General features: G+C 32.7%; 1 protein-coding gene and 1 long non-coding RNA gene across 3 annotated transcripts; one reads left to right on the top strand and one right to left on the bottom strand.

Annotated features, from left to right (window-relative positions):
* Positions 1-1492: 1492 nt before the first annotated feature.
* Positions 1493-14511, top strand: LOC127879970 (uncharacterized). 2 transcript variants are annotated; one of them, XR_008049367.1, is made up of 8 exons: positions 1493-1603; positions 5514-5661; positions 7834-7892; positions 8530-8659; positions 9495-9535; positions 11592-11650; positions 11984-12058; positions 13857-14511. XR_008049367.1 is itself a non-coding variant. In XM_052427116.1 (7 exons), the coding sequence occupies exons 2-7, from the start codon at positions 5515-5517 to the stop codon at positions 11992-11994; spliced, it is 447 nt and encodes a 148-aa protein (XP_052283076.1). In that variant the 5' UTR covers positions 1493-1603; position 5514; the 3' UTR covers positions 11995-12198. The 2 variants fall into 2 exon arrangements, 1 of the variants encoding a protein (XP_052283076.1); XM_052427116.1 differs by lacking the exon at positions 13857-14511 and having other exon boundaries at positions 11984-12198.
* A 1101-nt stretch (positions 14512-15612) lies between these two features.
* LOC127878989 (uncharacterized) lies at positions 15613-18775 on the bottom strand. The gene is made up of 3 exons (XR_008048877.1): positions 18485-18775; positions 17238-17323; positions 15613-16349 (listed from the first exon to the last, which is right to left on the bottom strand). It is a non-coding gene; the product is annotated as an uncharacterized LOC127878989 (long non-coding RNA).
* Positions 18776-20528: the final 1753 nt, after the last annotated feature.

Below are 20528 nucleotides of genomic sequence, written 5' to 3'. Positions count from 1 at the left end.
TATTAGATATAGTTCTGAAGAATGTCTGCGCTCATAACTGTATTATCATAATCATTGTTTATGTACACATACTTGAGGTAACACACATAAATATAAGTTCATAGGTGATAAAACCTTCATCTAATATAAATACGCGCGATTGTTAATCATTAAGTCCATCCGTATCAACGTATCTTTAAGAATCACTTTCGACGACGCGTGAAATGTCTATTAAGCAGTCCACTAAGTGTATGCTACTGATGCTGGTTCACAATTTGGATCAATGTCGACAAAGTTGAATCCAAGTTGAAGTCGTCTGTTGCGTCATCTTATCCTCGACGGATAAATTGTCGTCGAAGATATCTGTATGTCGATGACATATTCTTCTTCTGTGTCGGGGCGTTAAGATCTGATCACGATCTAAAATGCGTTATGAACGCATATTGCACAGGCAATTCACGCCGACGATGTCAGGAGTGCTTTTTTTGTCCTTAACTTGTATCGCATTGGCAAATCTTATAGGGTTAATTACACGAAATGATAAACAGGCCTTGCATTGAGACATTTATAGTAAATGAAACTTGCTGCATTAGCACTGAGGTTACTTATCGCACTTATGATAAGATACACCCAAATAAAGTTAATGTGCTATAGAAACGCTATTCTCATGACGCAAATTTATTGTGTTCTACTCAAATTATACGCATTTGTCTATTCAATAAAATGCTTCTTCTTTATATTTTCTTATTTGATAAGAGAACAAAAATTTACTAAAATATCACTTGTCTTAATGTAGTCATTCTTATAAAGAAACGAAAAAGAACAAACTACATATACGATCAGATCAACAATTTAATGATTTGTAGCAATATATTTGTATCTTTTACATTATACTAATAAAAGGTACAGTGCTTTGCTTTTAAGGATACTTACAAACTGTATTAAAATGTTACCTATGCCAAATATGGTGTTCACTTGAGCGCTGTAGGGCATAAGCTAGCGTTAGGTAATGTTATTGTCAAGTACGTTATCATAAGCCGGTCTGATACGCCTATATTTGTATAATATGTGCAAACGTACAAAAGCGTCGGTCAATAGGATTAGGTCGATATACGATATAGGTATTTACCGTCCTTTGCGACAGGTGTGACCTTTCTCGTCATGTTTGTACCTGATCGAGATATATACAAACACAGTGTTATTACGCTTCAGAGCTGTTCGCTTTTGAGAACGTGTGATTGGCATTTTATTCGTATACTAAAATATGACATTTTTATTTCATTCTAAACCCGGAAATCAATGCTAATGACGATACATCATCAAAATCGGACGATAACGTCCTCTATAATCCACTATTTACATAGTTAATACATATACATTCAAATCAAATTCGCTATATACACAAATTTTGGGGTCTTTAAGTCTCGACATCTATTCGCTTTGATTTGTATTCCATTCATTTACATGTGTTCAGCCATTGTCTGAAGGCACGTGAAAATTGCTTTCTTCATGGCGTTATTTGCACGTGAAGTCTTTTTTGTCAACTTTCGTTTTTTGTGTTTTAACGCTACCGTGTCAATTTGCATCTGATCATCTGAAGAATCATTTTCAAACCTACGTACAGGTGAGTTTTGTGAATTACTGTTATCGGAATGCATCGTTTTTGATTCACTGGAGCTTGACTGTATGTCCGCGAATTGTTTGTTTCTCAAATGTTTTTGCAATTCGGCAAGCGGAATATTATCTTCGTTATCCGTATGATCTCTAATCTGTCGGGTCTGTTGAGTAATAACAGGTAACCCATGTACGGACGTATTTGAATCGTTATCAGAAGATTATGTGTCATCTGCAAAGGCTAAATTTGCTTTTCTAATCGGGTGCGCTAACGGCTGATCTATCACTGGCCATTGATCGATATTAGCATGTCTAATCTGATCTGCATGAACTTAAAAAGTTGAGTTGTTTAATTGCTTCTTTATTACGTATGATAACGGCGATCGTTTTTCTATTATACGATAATATGGTCTCCATTTATTGTCTAATTTATTCGTTCGTTGAAAGTTTTTGTAGTAAACGGGGTCATTGATTGTGAATTTGTATTTTTATTCGCATAATCAGCTTGTCTACGTTTCGATTTTTGAATTTGGGCACATACCTTTTTAAATGATTTGTGTTGTTCTTCTAATATTATTTTATGATAATCTTCACCGTGATATTCACGTTTAGACTTTAACAAGTTGTCTATTGGAAGAATAGGGTCTCTATTAAAAAAATATGGTAAAATCAAACAAAGACACGCTCGGTTGAGTTAAAATATCATTTAGATTTTGAATGAGTATTCATATGTTTAAACGAATTTATAAAGTGAGTTTATACAGTGGACATTGTTAATGGCTACTCTAATCGCTGTATTTTTTTAAATGTTAGAGTGGGATGAATTGACGTTCTAATAGTATAACAATATATACATTTTGAAATATGCATTCGATGTCATAAGATATATCGTCTTTAATTTTCGCCTGTCATTCTCACTCTGCGTTTCTCGTGAGTTTTGCTTAATGTGCGTGTCAACACGTCTTGCTTTTGTGTTGAATTACATACTATTCAACATTTAATTGCGTGCTGCGAGTAGACCACGGGGTCGTTCTGGCGAATTTTCTGATTTCTTTTCTTAGATAAGACCATCAATTAGCATTGCAAACGACGTTGGCTTTTATTTAATAAAACAGTTATTAACACTACATACGAAAAAGACATGTATTCCGATAAATGGCGAAAAGAATTGCATACGACAATGGCCTGTATATCAATCAATGGTGATAACAATAGCATACAACATTTTTTTCCGAAAATGCCGATCAATTGTATAATTTAAAACAGAGATAAATATTCAGCTACTCATTGGGTTGTTGAAATCAACGTGTTCGGTGCGCATTTTGAAACAAAGCAAACATATCTCAACGCAAATGTAAATTGTCTATGTTAAGTGTGATTTAAGGCAAAAAGATAAGATCGGAAAAAAAGAAATGGCATTCCGCTGGTTTTGTCATGTGCATTGTATAGTTATGTTTGTAATTTGTAGCTTGGTTGTAGTAATTTAAATAAAATGGCACTGGGGCCTGGGAAAGTTTAACTGTGAACATATACATAAATTTTCAAGAGACTTTTACACACTGTAACATGTATATAACTAGTTTAATGTGATTGAACATTAAACTCTTAAAATCATTTTAGAACATACGAATATTTAATTAAATAAGAAACACGCAAATGGGGTTTATACTAAAACTGCGAAGTTTCCAAACAGGCATAAATACAAAAAAAATATATTTACAACATTAGTTGGGCCATTCAGTTTACAGAAAATGTAAAAGAAATTTTGATGAGAAACCTATATAGCTTTCTAAATATAAATATAAGAAATAATGTTACATGTTTTGGATACATACATAATGTCTTATATCTATAATTCACCCCATGCTATTGGATAATTAAAAATATAGTCGCAGTGATTTACCTATACTATTTAAACTGTTTACTTTGGAAAGAAAATCCTATTTCATAAAAAGTGAGGATTTCTTGGTTTGAATAACGTTTTTCTTTTAAAGAAAGCCATGATTCTGGGCCAGACATAGGCAATTCCATATTTCTTTCTTTTTCATGCAGGTGAATCCCCATAGTACTATTTTTTATTTTTTTATTGTCTGATGTCTTGCATAATTTTAAATATTATTCTGACATCTGCTGGTTTCTTATATTCCCATTATTTTTACTAATTCCATTTCTGAGGATTTCAATAGCTTGTATACAAATCCAACATCAAAAAGCGTAGTTTGTTCAGTAATCCCAAATTCTGTAATGAAGATCCAAATAATATAAGCGTAGAAACGTAATATATATGGCTGTACCTTCGTAATATGTTATTAAATGTCTGTGTTTTGCTTTGGAGTTTGATAATGATTTATCCATTAAATCATGCTTCATTTCATGCACAATATACGTGTGTGTAGTACTGTGTTTAATTAATTTATGAATCTGTTTTTTGGACAAAATATTATTCATCTTAGCGGTTTGGTATAATCGGAAATGTATGTTACATCGTTATAAAAGTCACCATATCTCATGTTTGTTATTATCTTATTGTTTCTGTCCCAAAATATTTTCTTTTTTTTTTCAATTCCAGTTGCAAATTAATTTTAGGAGGTGTATGCCATAATTTTGCGTTAAAGTATATTTTGTTGGTAACTCTGTCAGATTTTGCTTCAGCGAAGCTCGTTTGTTTTCTTTAGAATTAATGCTGTGTTGCTTCCGAGGTACATAACAGATTTATTTGTTTATAAAAACTTTGATCAGCCCAAGGCAAATAAATACTACATTTCGATTTTCCCCCAAAATACATTCACGGAAAGCGGTTTTCTTTCATGTGTTCTATGCATTTGAAACCGTTCTCTGTATATAAATATCAATATACAAAGCGTTTCAAAGTTACTCCGATCATGAATGATATATTTGAATAATGTATTAAAGGGGCCTTTTCACAGATTTTGGCATTTTTTTAACTTATTCATTAAATGCTTTATATTGATAAATGTAAACATTGGCTCGTAAAAGCTCCAGTAAAAAATCAAGAAAAAAAATTAAAAAAGGAAAAGAACATTGCCCGGAGCAGGTTTCGAACCAGTGACCCCTGGAGTCCTGCCAGAGTCCTGAAGTAAAAACGCTCTTGCCTACTGAGCTATTCCGCCGAGTACACATTTATGACGTATTTTATACCTTATATAAGCAAGCTTTGTAGTTTCACAAAATTTAACGACAAAAACAGAACTCTCCAAATTATTCAATCGTTTCGCGTTGCAACGCTTTATAATTTTTAGGTTTTAAAATCATCAAAAGATGCATATAATGGCTGTATTAGAGCATGGTTAATGTTCAGTATTACTGTTTCCTCACAAATATCATAACTAAAACGAAAACTTACGAATCTGAAACAACTTTTTTCAATTTTGTCAATTTACCAAAGCGTGAAAAGATCCCTTTAAATAGTTTGGCATCCATAATAATCAGTTGGTAGAGTTTCAGTTTTCATCATTTTTATGTTTTAATTCGTTAATGTATCGTCCTGGTTTGTTTAGGTCAACGGTCACTTAAAAAAAATAAAAGCTTGGGTTCATAAGATATAGTATTTTTCAAAGTGTTTATGTTGCTTTAAATTTAAATAAATATCGTCGCGAAAAAAGATGACGCGTTGCCATAAATTTCCTCTTGCATAAGTATGTCTACATGTATATCAAAACTGATACGTACATTTGCGCGGCGGGCTTTTGTTCGTATTATGTGTACTTGATGTAATAATATCGTATAAGGTAATTTTTGATAGGTTAGCATATCTGGAATCTGCTAATTTGCATCGCATGATAAACACACTTTTATCCGACACAAACATAATATCATCTATGTTACGGTATACATGTACATGACATTCAAATTTATTGCAGTTTAAATATTGTGTATATAATTATTCATTCTACCAACAGGATGGGTGGTAAACAATCAACATCGTTAGGATGTCATCTGATGACTTCACGTGTTTGTGGTGCTGATGATTTGAATAAAGTACATCCGAGCAGTACTAATCGCAAAGACGAAGAAGATACAAACACGGAGCTTTCAAGTGATGGCGAAGTACTAAATAATCACATATTGCCTTCCTATTTGGTAGCACTTAAAACTAAATATAAACATATTTAACCTGATCAGTTCACTCTGTGAAATATCATCGAGGTTATATTAAAGGATAATTTTCACAGTATGTTTTCGTATCAAATGTTGTAGAATGTAAAGAATACTAGAGTATTGTATATGAAAGAAGTGAAAGAGATTATTATCGCCCGGACAAGAACATGGTTCCTTTGAAATATACATATAAATTCTTAATTAATATGTAATTAGACATTGAAGTTTTTATAGTTATATTTCAACTGAAAAATAGAGGATTGTAAGGATAAAATGGCATCATTATTATCTGTAGGTCAAAGGTTATTCGCAATTGTCAGTGCTGCCGCTTTGAAGATTCATTTCATGATCAGATGACGTGAACAAAATTGGTAGCTGATGTTTAAATTGGTGTCCGCCTTAAACGCGATGCGTTTCTATTATTGTCCATGTAAGCGATACATCTGTGCTGCAAGTACAGTTTTGGAAGAAATTTCCAGCTGTAAGATACTTTTGTTTATGTCGACATCAATTATAATGTATTTTGAGAAGATATGTAGATATAATTCGTGGTGTTAAATCCACACGAGTTTTATTGTAATGGCTTCTATATTGGACATAATTGAATAGTTAACCTTAAAGCGAGTATATACGATCTTGGTATTTCTTTTGAAGCAGATACAACATCGATTAATCAAATACTAAATTAAAGTTCATGCAAAGAGGTACCAGAAAATCAACAAAACATGACTTGTATACATATGCAAATTTTCCCACTTGATCAATCGTCAATATTCTTTGAAGATTTGTTCATACGACACCAAAATCTAATATCTTGGTTCAACAACAAAGTGGTATCGGCGTAAACCACGTCGTTTTGAATTTAATTGATTGAATTACGCAACATTTGATTAATGGTATTCCTCCTCCATTTTCATGTATTGGTTTAAGAATGAGAAAATAAAAAACTGACCGTAAAATCTTTGATCGTCGCTTTAATATGTACAAAATGTTTAGATATGTTGATATTGATAAATGAGTTGACACAATGCTTAATCTGTATGAGACGGTGTGTTGCGGGCAAGAAGCAACACCAAAGGTCAAAGGTCAATTTTTTTTATACATTGTTTGGAAAGCTTTACTTCTGTGGCACTCCCATATGTGATGGCAATTATTCACCTTATGTGATAGCTACAGATTTCTACTTAGTACACATGAACAATTTACACGAAACGACGACAGCAACGAACCAAACAAAACGTAAACTACCGTAATTACTCTTAGTTTTCGGACACTTAGAAAATATTTTCTTTTCGTGTCCGAAAATTTAGAAACGAAATATATTCAAAAATAACAGGTATCCGAAAATTTGGAGACAACAATTAAGGTGTCCGAAAATTATAATTATATCGAAATCAATGCAATAACTCAATGTACAATAATTATCGCGTGATTTACTCTTCTTTTTCTGCTTAAACAAATAAATATAACTTCACAGCTTTGCTAACTCTTGTCTGAAATGATATAGAACAAAAAACGTTTAAACAGAAAATATTCTGCTTCCTTAATAGGAACGACACTTTTTCAAATGCTGTTGGGTGAATCCATAAAAATCTACCGGTTCACGTGGTTATTTACCCAATTACGAGAATGTAATGGTCCATTGCCCTCATGCATGAATCTGCAAGGTTTTATAACCTTAAACCCGTTGTAAAAATCCATGCTCGAAGTGTCACAATATAAGCGAAAACATGGCCGAAGTCTGTATAAAAGGCGCGGTAAAATATACTGTCCGAAAATTAAGAGACATTAATTATGGGCGAAAACCCGTGTGTCCAAAAATGTAGAGTAACGAAAAATAATTATTTTTGCTAAAAAGAGGATTTCCAAAAACTTTAAGTGTCCGAAAACTTTGAGTGTCCGAAAACTTTGAGTATAATAACGGTAAGGAGAAGATTACGTCAAGCACTCTCCGATTCTGACGTATACATTTTGTGTTCATTGTAGGTCGTACTCTTTTAGCAGATTGAATTGTTTGAATTAAACTATTAATATGTGCCTGACGAGCAATGTTTAGGTTACTTCATATATTAGGTTGTTCAATAGGTATTTGCTAGCATGTATACACAATTCTCCTTTCAGGTAGAAATATTAAGCAGATCGATACAACTTCAAGAAGAAAAAGAAAACAAGAATAAAAGGTAATCGTTTGTTTGATTTGGTAGACATAGACAAATCAATCACTATCAAAGTAAGATTCAAAATCATTATCACAAGCAGAATGATGATGATGATGATGATGATGATGATGATGATGATGATGATGATGATGATGATGATGATGATGATGATGATGATGATGAAGGATGATGATGATGATGATGATGATGATGATGATGATGATGATGATGATGATGATGATGATGATGATGATGATGATGATGATGGTAATATTGATGATGATGACGATTATGGAGGTGGTGCTGCTGCTGATGCTGACGATAAAAATGAGCATTAAGATGACGATGACAATGACGATGATGATGATGATGATGATGATGATGATGATGATGATGATGATGATGATGAAGACGACGACGACGACAACGACGATGACGATGACGATGATGATGATGATGATTATAACTATTATTATGATGATGCGGAGGAGGAGGGAAGTGGGAGGAGGAGGAGGATTAATTTGTATGTGTATAATTTCATCAGTGATCATTTTTAGTTTTAATCCTTTATTGATTTTGAGGTACTAACATATTTAATGTATTTGTAACAATATTGGTATAGCCCAATGAAAACAAATTCTACATTTTTCTCCAAAAGACCCTCACGGAAAAATCTGATGACTTCACATGTTCGTGGCGCTGATGATTCGAAAAGCATACATACGAGCTGTATTAATGTCGTAGACGGCGACAAAGATCGAGACGTGGGCCGTTCAAGTTATTTCGAGGTACATTTGCCATTTATTGATGTATTTTGAAATAACCTCACACAATTCAATTTATAATAAGATGACGTGTCGCGTGTAACACTTTACTTTTTATCACACAAGTACATATCGCAGTTAGAGTGCGATTGTTAGATTTGGCAATAAAAAAAGGTTCTTAAGTTTGTTACATTTTAATATATCATACTATTTTAAAATAACTAGCGCACATCATGAGGAGACGGTATTTTATGTTTGAAACGTGTCCCCCTACCTCAGAGGTCAAGGTCACACTCAGAGGTCAAAGGTAAAATTGACCATACAACGGCTTGTCAGAGCAATACATTTGTCATTATTTATGTTATTACAAAAAACTACAATTAGAAGCCTGAGTGACGCATGTAACACCCGTCTCATTACCTCAATAGTTCAAGGTCACACTTAGAGGTCAAAAATCTAATTTGACCATATACAGATTGTTTGTAACATAAGCGGTGTTTTTAGAATAAAGTTGAATATGGGGACAAATGTGGCATATCAACACATATCTTGCTTTCCAAAATGTTTTTATTTTCAGTAATTATTTTCCACAAAAGAAAGGAGATTCAAAATATTATCTTGATTAATCTTTTTTGTAAATGTATTTTTATATAACGTGATATTTTTTTTTACATTTTTTTTCATTTGTTTATCGCAATAATATATCAGTTTGGAGGTTTAAATCGCAATATTTATATTTCTGACCAGTAAATTTTCGGTTGTTAAATACGTTATGCATACTTAATTATGTCGTTAAATATGTATATGCTCCTGTTTACACAAGTCTACTATAAGTAAACAAGTAAACTTTATATTCAAGACGTGGCATCTTGACAAAGAAAAAGGAAAACAGAAAAGAAGGTATATTTTTTACTTTAGTACACATAGACAAAGCTATAATAACCAAAAAAGTTCAAAATCAGTAGCGCATGCAGCATATGAAGATGATGATAATGATGATGATGATTATAATGATGGGCATGATAATGATAATGCTGCTGATGATGATAATGATGATTGTTTAGATGATGATGGTAATAATAATGAAGATGATGAAGATGATTAAGATGATAAAGATTAAGTAGAGATGATGATGATGATGATGATGATGATGATGATGATGATGATGATGATGATGATGATGATGATGATGATGATGATGATGATGATGATGATGATGATGGTGGTGGTGATGATGATGATGATGATAATGATGACGATCAGGATGATGATCAGGATGATTAGGATGATGAGAATGATGTTCTAACAAAAATTGTTAAAAAAACATTGTTTGGTTCATTTCACAATTTTCTTTTTAAGTATTTTTGTTTGTAGATCTATGAGATATTTTGAGTCTCAGCGCAGATCGTTTGGTCTTTTCAGAAATAATCCTTTGTTGCTTCTGATGTACATAACAGATTTAATGTGTTTATTTCAATAATGGTCTAGCCCAATGCAAACAAGTTCTACATTTTTTTCCAAAAGACCCCCACGTAAATCTTCGATGACATTACGTGCTAGTGGTACTGATGATTCGGATAGCATGCATTCGCGTTGTATTAATGTCGATGATGACGAAACAGATCGAAACATGGGCAATTTAAGTGATTTCGAGGTAAAAAAAATCATCCAATATTGCCTTTCTATTTCGTGGCGCTTCTTAAACTTACACAGTTAACCTGATAAGTTCACTTTGTGTAATATGAGTGTAATTATATTTACGAGTGAATTTAACATTATGCTTTCGTTTCAACTTTTGTGGAATGTTGAACTAGTAACATAAGTGGAAATAATATAAGTATTTTATATGGAAGGAAGTTACATAGTTTACTATCGCTAGGTTTTGAACATGGGACCTTTGAAATGTACGTAAACGTCAATCACTCTTCCATTCTGACGCATAAATTTAGTGTTCATTGCAGGACGTACTCTTTTTAGCAACCCTCACCTTCGAAGAAGGCGGCGTCTAGCAGTCGCATTGAGCGAAGTTTCGTGTCTCAACCATTACTTTACGAAATATACATGGATTTTAAAATAACTTGCCACAAAATTCCACTATCATAAGACAACGAGTCGTGTGTAAATTTCGTCTCCCTACCTCAAAGGACAAGGTCACTGTTAGAGGCCTCGGGTCAAATTTGGTCAAATAACAACTTGAATATTTATGTGATAGCCTTACATTTACCATATATTGATGGATTTTGAAAAAACACAATGAAAGTCATTATAAGATGACGTGTCGCGTGTAAGAACTTTACTCTTTACCTCATAAGTAAAGGTCGCACGTAGAGTGCTTGTTTAATTTGGGCGTCAAAAAGGTTGTCAAGTATTTTACATTTTTTATCACAATATTCTAAAATAACTAGCGCACACCATAGGAGAAGGTATTTCGTGTGTTTAACGTGTTCCCCTACCTCAGAGGTCAAGGTCACAATTAGCGGTAAAATGTCAAATTGACCATACAACGGCTTTTCAGTGCAGTTACTTTGTCATGCATTATGGTATTATAAAACAACTTCCATGAGAAGCCTGAGTAACGCATGTAACACCCGTCTCATGACCTCAATAGTCAAGGTCACACTAAGAGGGCAAAATTCAAATTGGGCCATACACAGATTGTTTGCATAAGCGTTTTTTTTTAGAATAAAGTTGAATATGGAGGCGTATGTGCCGTATCAACACCTGTGTTGCTTTCTAAAATGTTTGAATCTTCAGTAATTATTTTCCACAAGAGAACGGAGATTTAAAAAATGGTATTGCCTTATATTTTTTAAATATATGTTTTATATTACGTGTTATTATTTACATTTTGTTCATTTGCTAATCGCAATAGCATATCAGATTGAGATGTTTAAATTGCAATATGCTCAAATTGCTCAAGAGGTATATGTTTCTGTATACACAAATCTACTATCAGGGAGAAGTGTTCACCACGATGTGTCAGCTTCAAAAGAAACAAGTTAGAAAGAAAAAAAGGTTTGTTTTTTTATTAATTTACTAGACATAGACAAAGCTATAGTTACCAAAGAAAGCTTTTAAATCATAAGCGCAAGCAGCTTAATGTGACGATGATGATGATGATGATGATGATGATGATGATGATGATGATGATGATGATGATGATGATGATAATAATAATAATGATGGTCATGTGGTGATGATCACAATGATGATGATGATGATGATGATGATGATGATGATGATGATGATGATGATGATGATGATGATGATGATGAACAAGAAGAAGAAGAAGATGATGAGGAAGAGGAGGAGGATAATGATGATTTATTTTTATGATAAATTCCACAGGAGTTATCTGAAACTTGCAGCTGAAAATAAAAGAGGAAAGATGTGTGAATTTGAGCAAGACTCGCAGTAGAATCGGTATGTTGACATTCTAAAAAATATGTTATTATACATTGAAGTTTTTATAGAAATATTTCAACTGAACAATAGACGATTGCAAGGATAGAATGACATCATTTGTATTATCTTCAGATCAAACGTTATTCGCAATTGTCAGTTCTGCCGCTGTGAAGATTGATTAAATCAGATGACGTAAAACACATTGTAGCTGATCTTGAATTTGGTTTCCACAATACACGCGATGCTTTTCTAGTATTTTCCCTAAACTCGATAACGCAAATAAATATGTGCAGCTAGTACAGTTTTGAAAAAAATCAAGCTGTAAGATACGTTTGTTTCTGTTAACATTTACATGCATTTTATCAATTGACTAATTGTGTGTTTTGAATAGTGATATGGATATAATGTGTGGTGTTATGTCCAGACGAGTTTTATTGGTATTTGCTTCTAAATTAGACATGACTAAATAGTTAACCTTAACGCGAGTATATACGATTTTGATATTTCTTTCAACGCAGATACATCGATTAATCAAACACTAAATTAAAGTTCAGACGAAGTTGTACAAGAAAATCAACAAAACATGACTTGTGTACATATTCAAATGTTCACACTTGATTAATCGCCAACATTCTTTGAAGATGTTTTCAGACACCAACATCTAATATCTTGGTTATACAACATAGTGGCATCGCTGTAAACCAAGTCGTTTTTAATTAAATTGATTGAAGTAAGCACCATGTGATTATTGGTACCGAGCATTCCTCCTTCATTTTCATGCATTGGTTTAAAAATGAGAAAATCAAATACCGACATTAAAATGGTATACCCTCGCCTTATATGTACAAGATATAAGATATGTTGATATTAAAATGATATCTTTAATGTTAATGCCGTTTAATATTACATGCAGCTCGAAATTTATTTACCAATGCAGTAAAGGATTTTCCAAAAAGTTGAAACGATGCTTAATCTATATGAGACGGCGTGTTGCGTGCAGGAAGCGACCCCAAAGGTCGAAAGTTAATCTATAATACCTTATATTGAAAGCTTAACTTCTATGTCATTGCCATTAATATTTTTGTGATGCATAATATTCACCTAATGTGAAAGCTAGAGTTTTCTACTTAGAAATATTTTGTGAAACTACGAGAATTGCTTTTATAAACTATAAAATACATCGGTCATCGTATGAGCACGGTTGGCCGAGTGGTCTAAATGGTAAATGTTTACACCAGGACTCCAGGGGTCAGTGGTTCGTTTTTCTTTTATTAATTGTATTCTTGTTTTGTTTCTGGAGCTTTTTAGATTCAATGTTTACATTGATTAATATAAAGCATTTAATGACAAATTTCAATACATGCCAAAATCTGTGAAAATGCCCCTTTAAAGCAAAGCGTAAAGAGTAAACATTCGCAATTACAAAGTGAATTATGTCTTATATTATATAACAAATATTTCATAATTTAACTTATTGAAATTTCTGTATTTCAGTGATCGCAGAAAGGTTTTCCGAGCTATTCGATTCTTCATAATTGATGGATTGAGAAAATGATGATATATACGGAATATTACGCTAGTCAATTGTTCCAAGAGTCTGTATCACTCGAGTGGCTTGTGTGAAACGTCATCACACAAGCCACTCGAGTGATACAAACTCTTGGAACAATTGACTAGCGTAATATTCCGTATATATCATCATTTTCTCAATCCATCAATTATGAAGAATCGATTTTTTCTTAATACTCTATAAATGCACATCTGAACGTATAAAAATTGATAGAGTTTATGACATAACATCAACAAATGTTTTCAGAAAGTGCGAATTGCACTAAAAGCAGTTTTACCATACATTGCAATTCTCGACAAGGCCCAATTCGATGAATATTCCTTTCTGGCTACAGACCTATGCTGGTTGATGTGCATCATAGACCCACCGCTGGTCTAAGTAACAGAATGCCGCCCTGGTGACAAATTTGACAAAACACTGTTCCATGAATGCCTCAGACATGGAAAATATTATGTTTTGTGTGTTTGGCCAGCCGTTCTATTGCATAAAGGCGGCGTTGTTTTGAAAAAAGGGGTTGCACAAACGAAAGTTTAGAAAAAAAAATTTGTTAGAAAAAATGAACCAATGCTTCATTACTTAATAACATATCTGACTGTTCGATATTTGGTAAAAGCTTACGCTGTTAAAAAAATCAAAGATGGTATTGCAGACAAATCTTATTTAACAAAAATTACTGTTTTGTCTAACAATACGTGTTTCTATGCATTTATATGTATGTGCCATAACCTGAATTTTTGGTGTTGCTTGTATTGTGCGTGATATTGAAACAAACATTAACAATTTCTTAACGCCATGCTTTGAACACTTGTAAAAACCGATGTAACTTATTTTATGTTCAGATACTTACGTTTATATAGAAGCATAGTAACTATAATGGACAGAAGCAAATACTAAAAATATAAGCTACCAACAGCTGAAATTGTTTCATAGAAAATGTTTATTAAAAATTGCAATTAAATCACACACAAATTAGTCTAACTGACGAATAAATTGGAAAAAACATGTATTGTCAAACTTTGAATAAGGTGCGAATCGAAAGTAACAACAATTAAATAAACACCAAGTCTGCTGTATTGATGACCTAGACATGTTTGTTGCTTCATCAGAGCCTATTTACGTGGACGTTACCAATGTCGGCTGAGCAACGTATTGCGCTATTTGCAATGTTTATTTGGCAAACAATTGTTTGGGGCTTGAGACTATACGAAATTGTGTGAAGTCATGTGCTGTTGCCTATTAAGATTGAATGGTTCCCTCAGTGTATACTTTACAAAAAATGGCGCAGTCACGTGTATGCGTTTGATGGGCGCTTGACTGAGTACATTTATACATATACCATTGACCGAGGAAGCCTAAAGCCCATAACTTGATTTTTTTGTTTTTGTTTTTTCAAAACGTTTGTAAAGCAAATTTCTCGACTGCTGACTACGTTCCTCGGGTATTCAAAATCAAAGGAAAATCAAAAATCAAAGTAATTTATATATATATATATATATATATATATATATATATATATATATATATATATATATATATATATATCTAAATGTGGAAAAATCCCAATGAACTGAAATCACATAGATGGTCACTTAAGTAGCATTTTAATTGATAACTAATGTAATAATTAGTTTTTAAGACTACAGTCAGTGTATCTATTCCGTCACACCTTACGCTTTTTCGCTGCAAATTTCTCACGTGCGATAGACACATTTCTCTGTTTTCGTATGATGAGAGACACTTTTTTTATCGATAATTTAAGACTTACTTGAATTAAATCGAGCGCGTGTAAGTAGGTAAAACCACGCGTGTAAACCTGCACCCGACGTGTCCGTTTGCGATAGCAGAGAAACTATTCCGAATCGCATATCTATTTTTAGATGTGTGCTCTCGGGGGTCATCTCAAAATGATTTTTGACTGATACTTTGAGCAGATTTTTGTACAAAAAGGTATCGAGACATTGTTACAAAATATGGGGTGTAAATAAAAAACACGATTAAGTAATAATTTTACAATTTTATTTCTAGCAAATCAACTGCCTGTTGAAATAACACTTTCAATGCTGGATATTTTTTGCGTGTCTTATCAACAATGTGTTTCAAAGATAACACACACATTCGTGTAGTTGAATCTTTGTTACAAACTGTCTCAAATCATTTTGGCTATTTTGGAAGGCTGAGCTAATTGGATGCAAGTGCTTAAATCCAGTCCATAGACACATTAATTCCAAATCTTGAAATGCAGCATTGAAAGGTTTAAAATCAATAACAAAATAAAAAAATATAAAAATATATAATTAACAAACAAGACATAAAGGACTAGCATATTCATTGAGTATATTATCACATATTTTGTGGGGGAAAAAATGAAGTTCGGTGTCAACTTGTTACCAAACAATACATTTGGAATGTCCTAAATTCAATGAGGTTGCAGAAAAAAATGGAACTTTGATAGAGAAGGAAGAAATTGATTTGGTAGGGTAGAAATCATTATGATAAAATGAGAAATTGCTAAAATGAGTAAATATTACTTTTATCCTAGTGATGTCCTATGTCATCTGCAACAAACATCTAAAATATCTTTATTGTTTGGTTATGTGTTAACTCATTCATACCTGTTACAATTTACAGCAACAATTTAGTTTAAACTTAATAATTTTACAACATTTGGGAAACAAGTTCTTACAGCTTAAGACTATTCCTTCTCAATTCTGCTTCTTAGATACATAACCAGTACTCGTGCTGAAATTTGAATTGTGAAATAATCCAAAGGTTGACGCATTTATCACAGTATTGGAATCCATGCCCTTCGTGTATAGAGTCCGACGCTCTACGTATAAACCATTGTCCTCAACAGGGACAATTAATAGCAGATGACTTGAAAACAGTTGATATCAAATTGCAGATGGCAATGTAGATCAGTTGTTTTTAATTTATTAACCCTTGAAAACATTGTCACAAAGGAATAAATTGCAAATTAAAAAACATCTTTTTATCACAATATTTACTGATTTTTTCAAATGGCCACAAGTATATTTTGAAGTGAATCATTAAACAAACCTACAGGCAATTGTGAAGTACTGTATTGCATATTAGTATAACATATCATTTGACTCTGTTGAATGGCCACAAAGATTTTCAACTTTTGTTTACAGACACTGGACCAACCCACCGATGTGAATCCAATTCAGCCCCATACTTTGTACATGGGGTAAAATAAAAAAAACTAAATCCTTTTGTGTTCACCTTGTTGAACAATGTGATCAACTGATCATGTGAGAAAATACCACATGTACCATACTGTATTCATTTTTATTACAGTTCATACTGTATGTAACCTTATATGTTTACATTTATTAAAGGCAAATATTTCCTATGATATCATAGTTTATTTATACAGTACTGCGTGAGTATAACATACATTTTAATTTATAGCTAAGTTAAGTATGAAACTGTGCTCTGTATTCAATGAATTTGAAAATGGCTTTAGGAAGTTCACAACTAAGATACACACATCAATCAAAATGGTATTTAAGTCAAAATTGTTATGTGTACCATTATAAGATGCACATTATACTTTGAAATATTTTTTACCGCATAACTATTTAATTGATTAAGATAATTAATTACCCGCTTTACAGATTTTGCTGCCTCTACAGCTGGACTACAATGTACTGATGATCTGTTTGTCTTCTGCTTTCCCATGGCAATTGTATCTGCAAATGTAAATGATATAACAAGTGTTAACCCTTTACAATGCAATAACAGGGTTTTACAAGATTTTGATGATGACACTAGATATATTTGTGATAAAAGGAGAAATTGCTCAAATTTGAGCAATTTCCCTTTTTATCAAAATGATATATAACCTTCTAAATCAACTTTGTCTTATTACATTACAACTTAGTGTGTTATCTGCAACCTCTTACAGTTTGGGATGGTCTAAACCTAAAAATTAAGGTAATGCGGGCTACACAGAATGTTTCATGAATATTTAGAAATCCGCCAATTTATTTGAATTAATATTATAACTTTATCTTTATAATAATATCTGTCAGCATATACTCTTTAAATTTGTTCTGAGACAGCATACATTTAGCATTTCCCTAATGCAAAGAATATTATTCAATGCATTGGATAATTTGTGTAAATATTGTGACAAAATTATAAACTGCTCATTAATGAGCCTGCAGCAGGGAATATAGTGAACACATTGTGACACACTGTGAATAATGAGACCAATTATTTGAAAGAATTCATCATAGCTTTTGTTTATAATAGTGTTCATACATGTATATGTGTGTGTGTGTGTGTAATCACAGGAGCTTGAAATTCTATCACTACATAAAGTCTATGCATAAATTATTAAAAAAATACCCCACCCACCCCTCTTCTCTATATATAAAAAGACAAGCTGTCTTTTTATATATAGAGAAGAGGGGTGGGTGGGGTATTTTTTTAAATAATTTATGCATAGACTGTATGTAGTGAAAGAATTTCAAGCTCCTGTGGTGTAATTCTGACAGTTAAGACAGTTTGTCTGACCACTGAAAGTTTATTTATTTTCATTACACATTTACAAATGGGAGAAAATATTGCAAACATTTTATTTCAAGGCATACTTTGCATGTCAACCAAGTTTAATGACGAACTATAGCATTAAACAACAGACCAAATCCGCAAAACATGCACCAAAAATGTTTGTCGAAGTTACGGTAATGTTTATACGGCCCCCGAGTTATGCATCCAGGTGGTACGGAATAGATACACTGACTGGCCTTTATATAATGGTGTTTATCTTTCTTAAATGAAGGTGGAAATGCATATTGATTACTGTAACGAGTAAAATATATATTATTCAAGAAAATAACACGAACCTTTTGGTAACCTCGGTCATTGAACAGATTAATGTTGTCCACCGACTTTTCAGACGTCCGAAAAAACGCGCCGGAAATTCAACCGATCTGAAGCCTCGTTTTGGAAATCCAAGCGCTGGCAGACCAAGAGTTCATACATTTTGTAAACATCCATTCAGTAGACAAAGAAATAATTACTTTACATGAAACAACAGACAAAATTAAGTTTCTAAACATACTCTCTCCGTACCAGCCATTCAATCTAGAAATATGTCGGAATCGGACAGGAGCCGGAATAGATAAACTGACTGTACTTAAATAGTCTGTGTGATATATCATCGTTATAATCTCGTAAAGTCGGTGTATAATTATTGCTCAATGGTAGGTCAATATTAAGCCGATTAACAAAAATCTTTGAATTTTCTCTCCATGGCAATAAATCCAGCTTTTATTACATAACTTTTGTTTAATTTTGTAACTTTTCTTTATTGGTTAAAACAAGTTGACAGTTACAGGAAGTATACTCCTAATATGTTCTTGTAGCTTCTGTATGCACACATTCTATATAGTCATATCACACTCCGCCTGTTCGCCATTTGTAGCGATTGATACAAACATCATCAATAAGCAAGCCGCTGTACTATATAGGCATTACAGCTATCTCATAAGAAACTGTACGATAAAAACGGCATTATTTTCTGAAAGTTTTGAATGTGTTCTTTTGTATTTCGTACAAGAGAAGAGCATTAGAAATAGTTGTATTGTGTGTTATATTTATACACAGGTATAAACTGATTCATTCATCCGAGTGCCAACTCAAGATACAGACCAATCATTTGTTATAATATGTGTTCGTCTGTAAAAGCATTTTAACATATTAACAAGATAAGTATTGATGCAAAGCATCAAAGGGCGTCGGGAATTTCAGTGTAAAAGGCACTCAAGGAAGCTACATGGAACGACTGTTAATATTAATATATTGGCCGATTATTTTAAACACAATAGAAAAAATACTGGTATAACCATTATCTATGATTGTGTGTTATAACCCCCAAATAACCATAATTATCTATGATGTTGTGTTATAACCCCCAAATAACTATTATCTATGATTTTGTGTTGTAACCCTCAAATATTTTATAGTTCATTTTATTTACATTGGTTTCCTTTTTTACTGGCATCCGTGTGCAGTTTTCATTAATGGAACAGAACTGTGTAGGTTTTTGAAAAATCTGCTTCATCTTGTAAGCGTTATTTCATATTTTTCTCAACTTCAAGGGGAGATGTTTCTGAACTTATTCTTACGTTGCTCGTTTACGATAGGGGTTGAGTACTCATTGATATGAAAACACTGTAAAAGTTTTAATGTGTTTACGAGCTCCCCCCCCCCCCACCCTCTCACACATATATTTCATGGGCATAATAAAAACAAAAAAATGGTTACTATAAAACAGCATATTTATTTAAACTAAAATGTCTACATCAAAACAAAAAGTTAACATAGAACACAAATAAAATAATTTGATTCTACTGTGGCTCGAACCTTGGGACTCTCACATGTGAAGCGAGCGTGTAACCACTACACTACGGAACCGCTTGAAAAATCACCTTCTAACTAAGAGGTAGTGGGAGCCTTATGGGTACTTTTCCAGAAACACTCTTTGTTATTATTTCCACATAGTAAATTGTATATCACAACTAATTGCAAAATTTCAAAACTTTTTACCAGCCGGTTAACTTGTTATACTTTGTTGAATACACCTACCCCTTGACTCGGTTGGGCGTTTTCTATGGATTTACCCTATATCCAAAATGTATAGTTTTTTGTAATGGGATATACATATATATTGACAATTAACTTAATAAACGTACTCGACTTGTTAGTAGATACAAAATGAAAAGAGTGTCATTGAAAGCGAATTGTGCATTTGATGTCCAATAATATATGCACTTACCTGGATAAAATGGCAAAAACGACAACAAATGGTTCAGTGACAAGAAACTTTAATTACGTTTTATGTCACAAGTAGTGTGATGAAATGCATATATTGTACATATTTTTTAA

Source organism: Dreissena polymorpha, chromosome 4, assembly GCF_020536995.1.
Source record: "Dreissena polymorpha isolate Duluth1 chromosome 4, UMN_Dpol_1.0, whole genome shotgun sequence".
Classification (NCBI taxonomy): Eukaryota; Metazoa; Mollusca; class Bivalvia; order Myida; family Dreissenidae; genus Dreissena; species Dreissena polymorpha.
Note: the sequence above shows the minus strand (reverse complement) of the source record. Positions and strands in the feature narration are given on the sequence as shown.

Excerpts from the sequence above, each read along its gene's own strand:
- LOC127879970 (XM_052427116.1), top strand. The coding sequence starts at position 5,515 with ATGGGTGGTAAACAATCAACATCGTTAGGATGTCATCTGATGACTTCA. Across the intron at positions 5,662-7,833 it reads AGCTTTCAAGTGATGGCGAA|GTAGAAATATTAAGCAGATC; the intron begins GTACTAAATAAT and ends TTCTCCTTTCAG. Across the intron at positions 7,893-8,529 it reads AAAGAAAACAAGAATAAAAG|ACCCTCACGGAAAAATCTGA; the intron begins GTAATCGTTTGT and ends TTTCTCCAAAAG.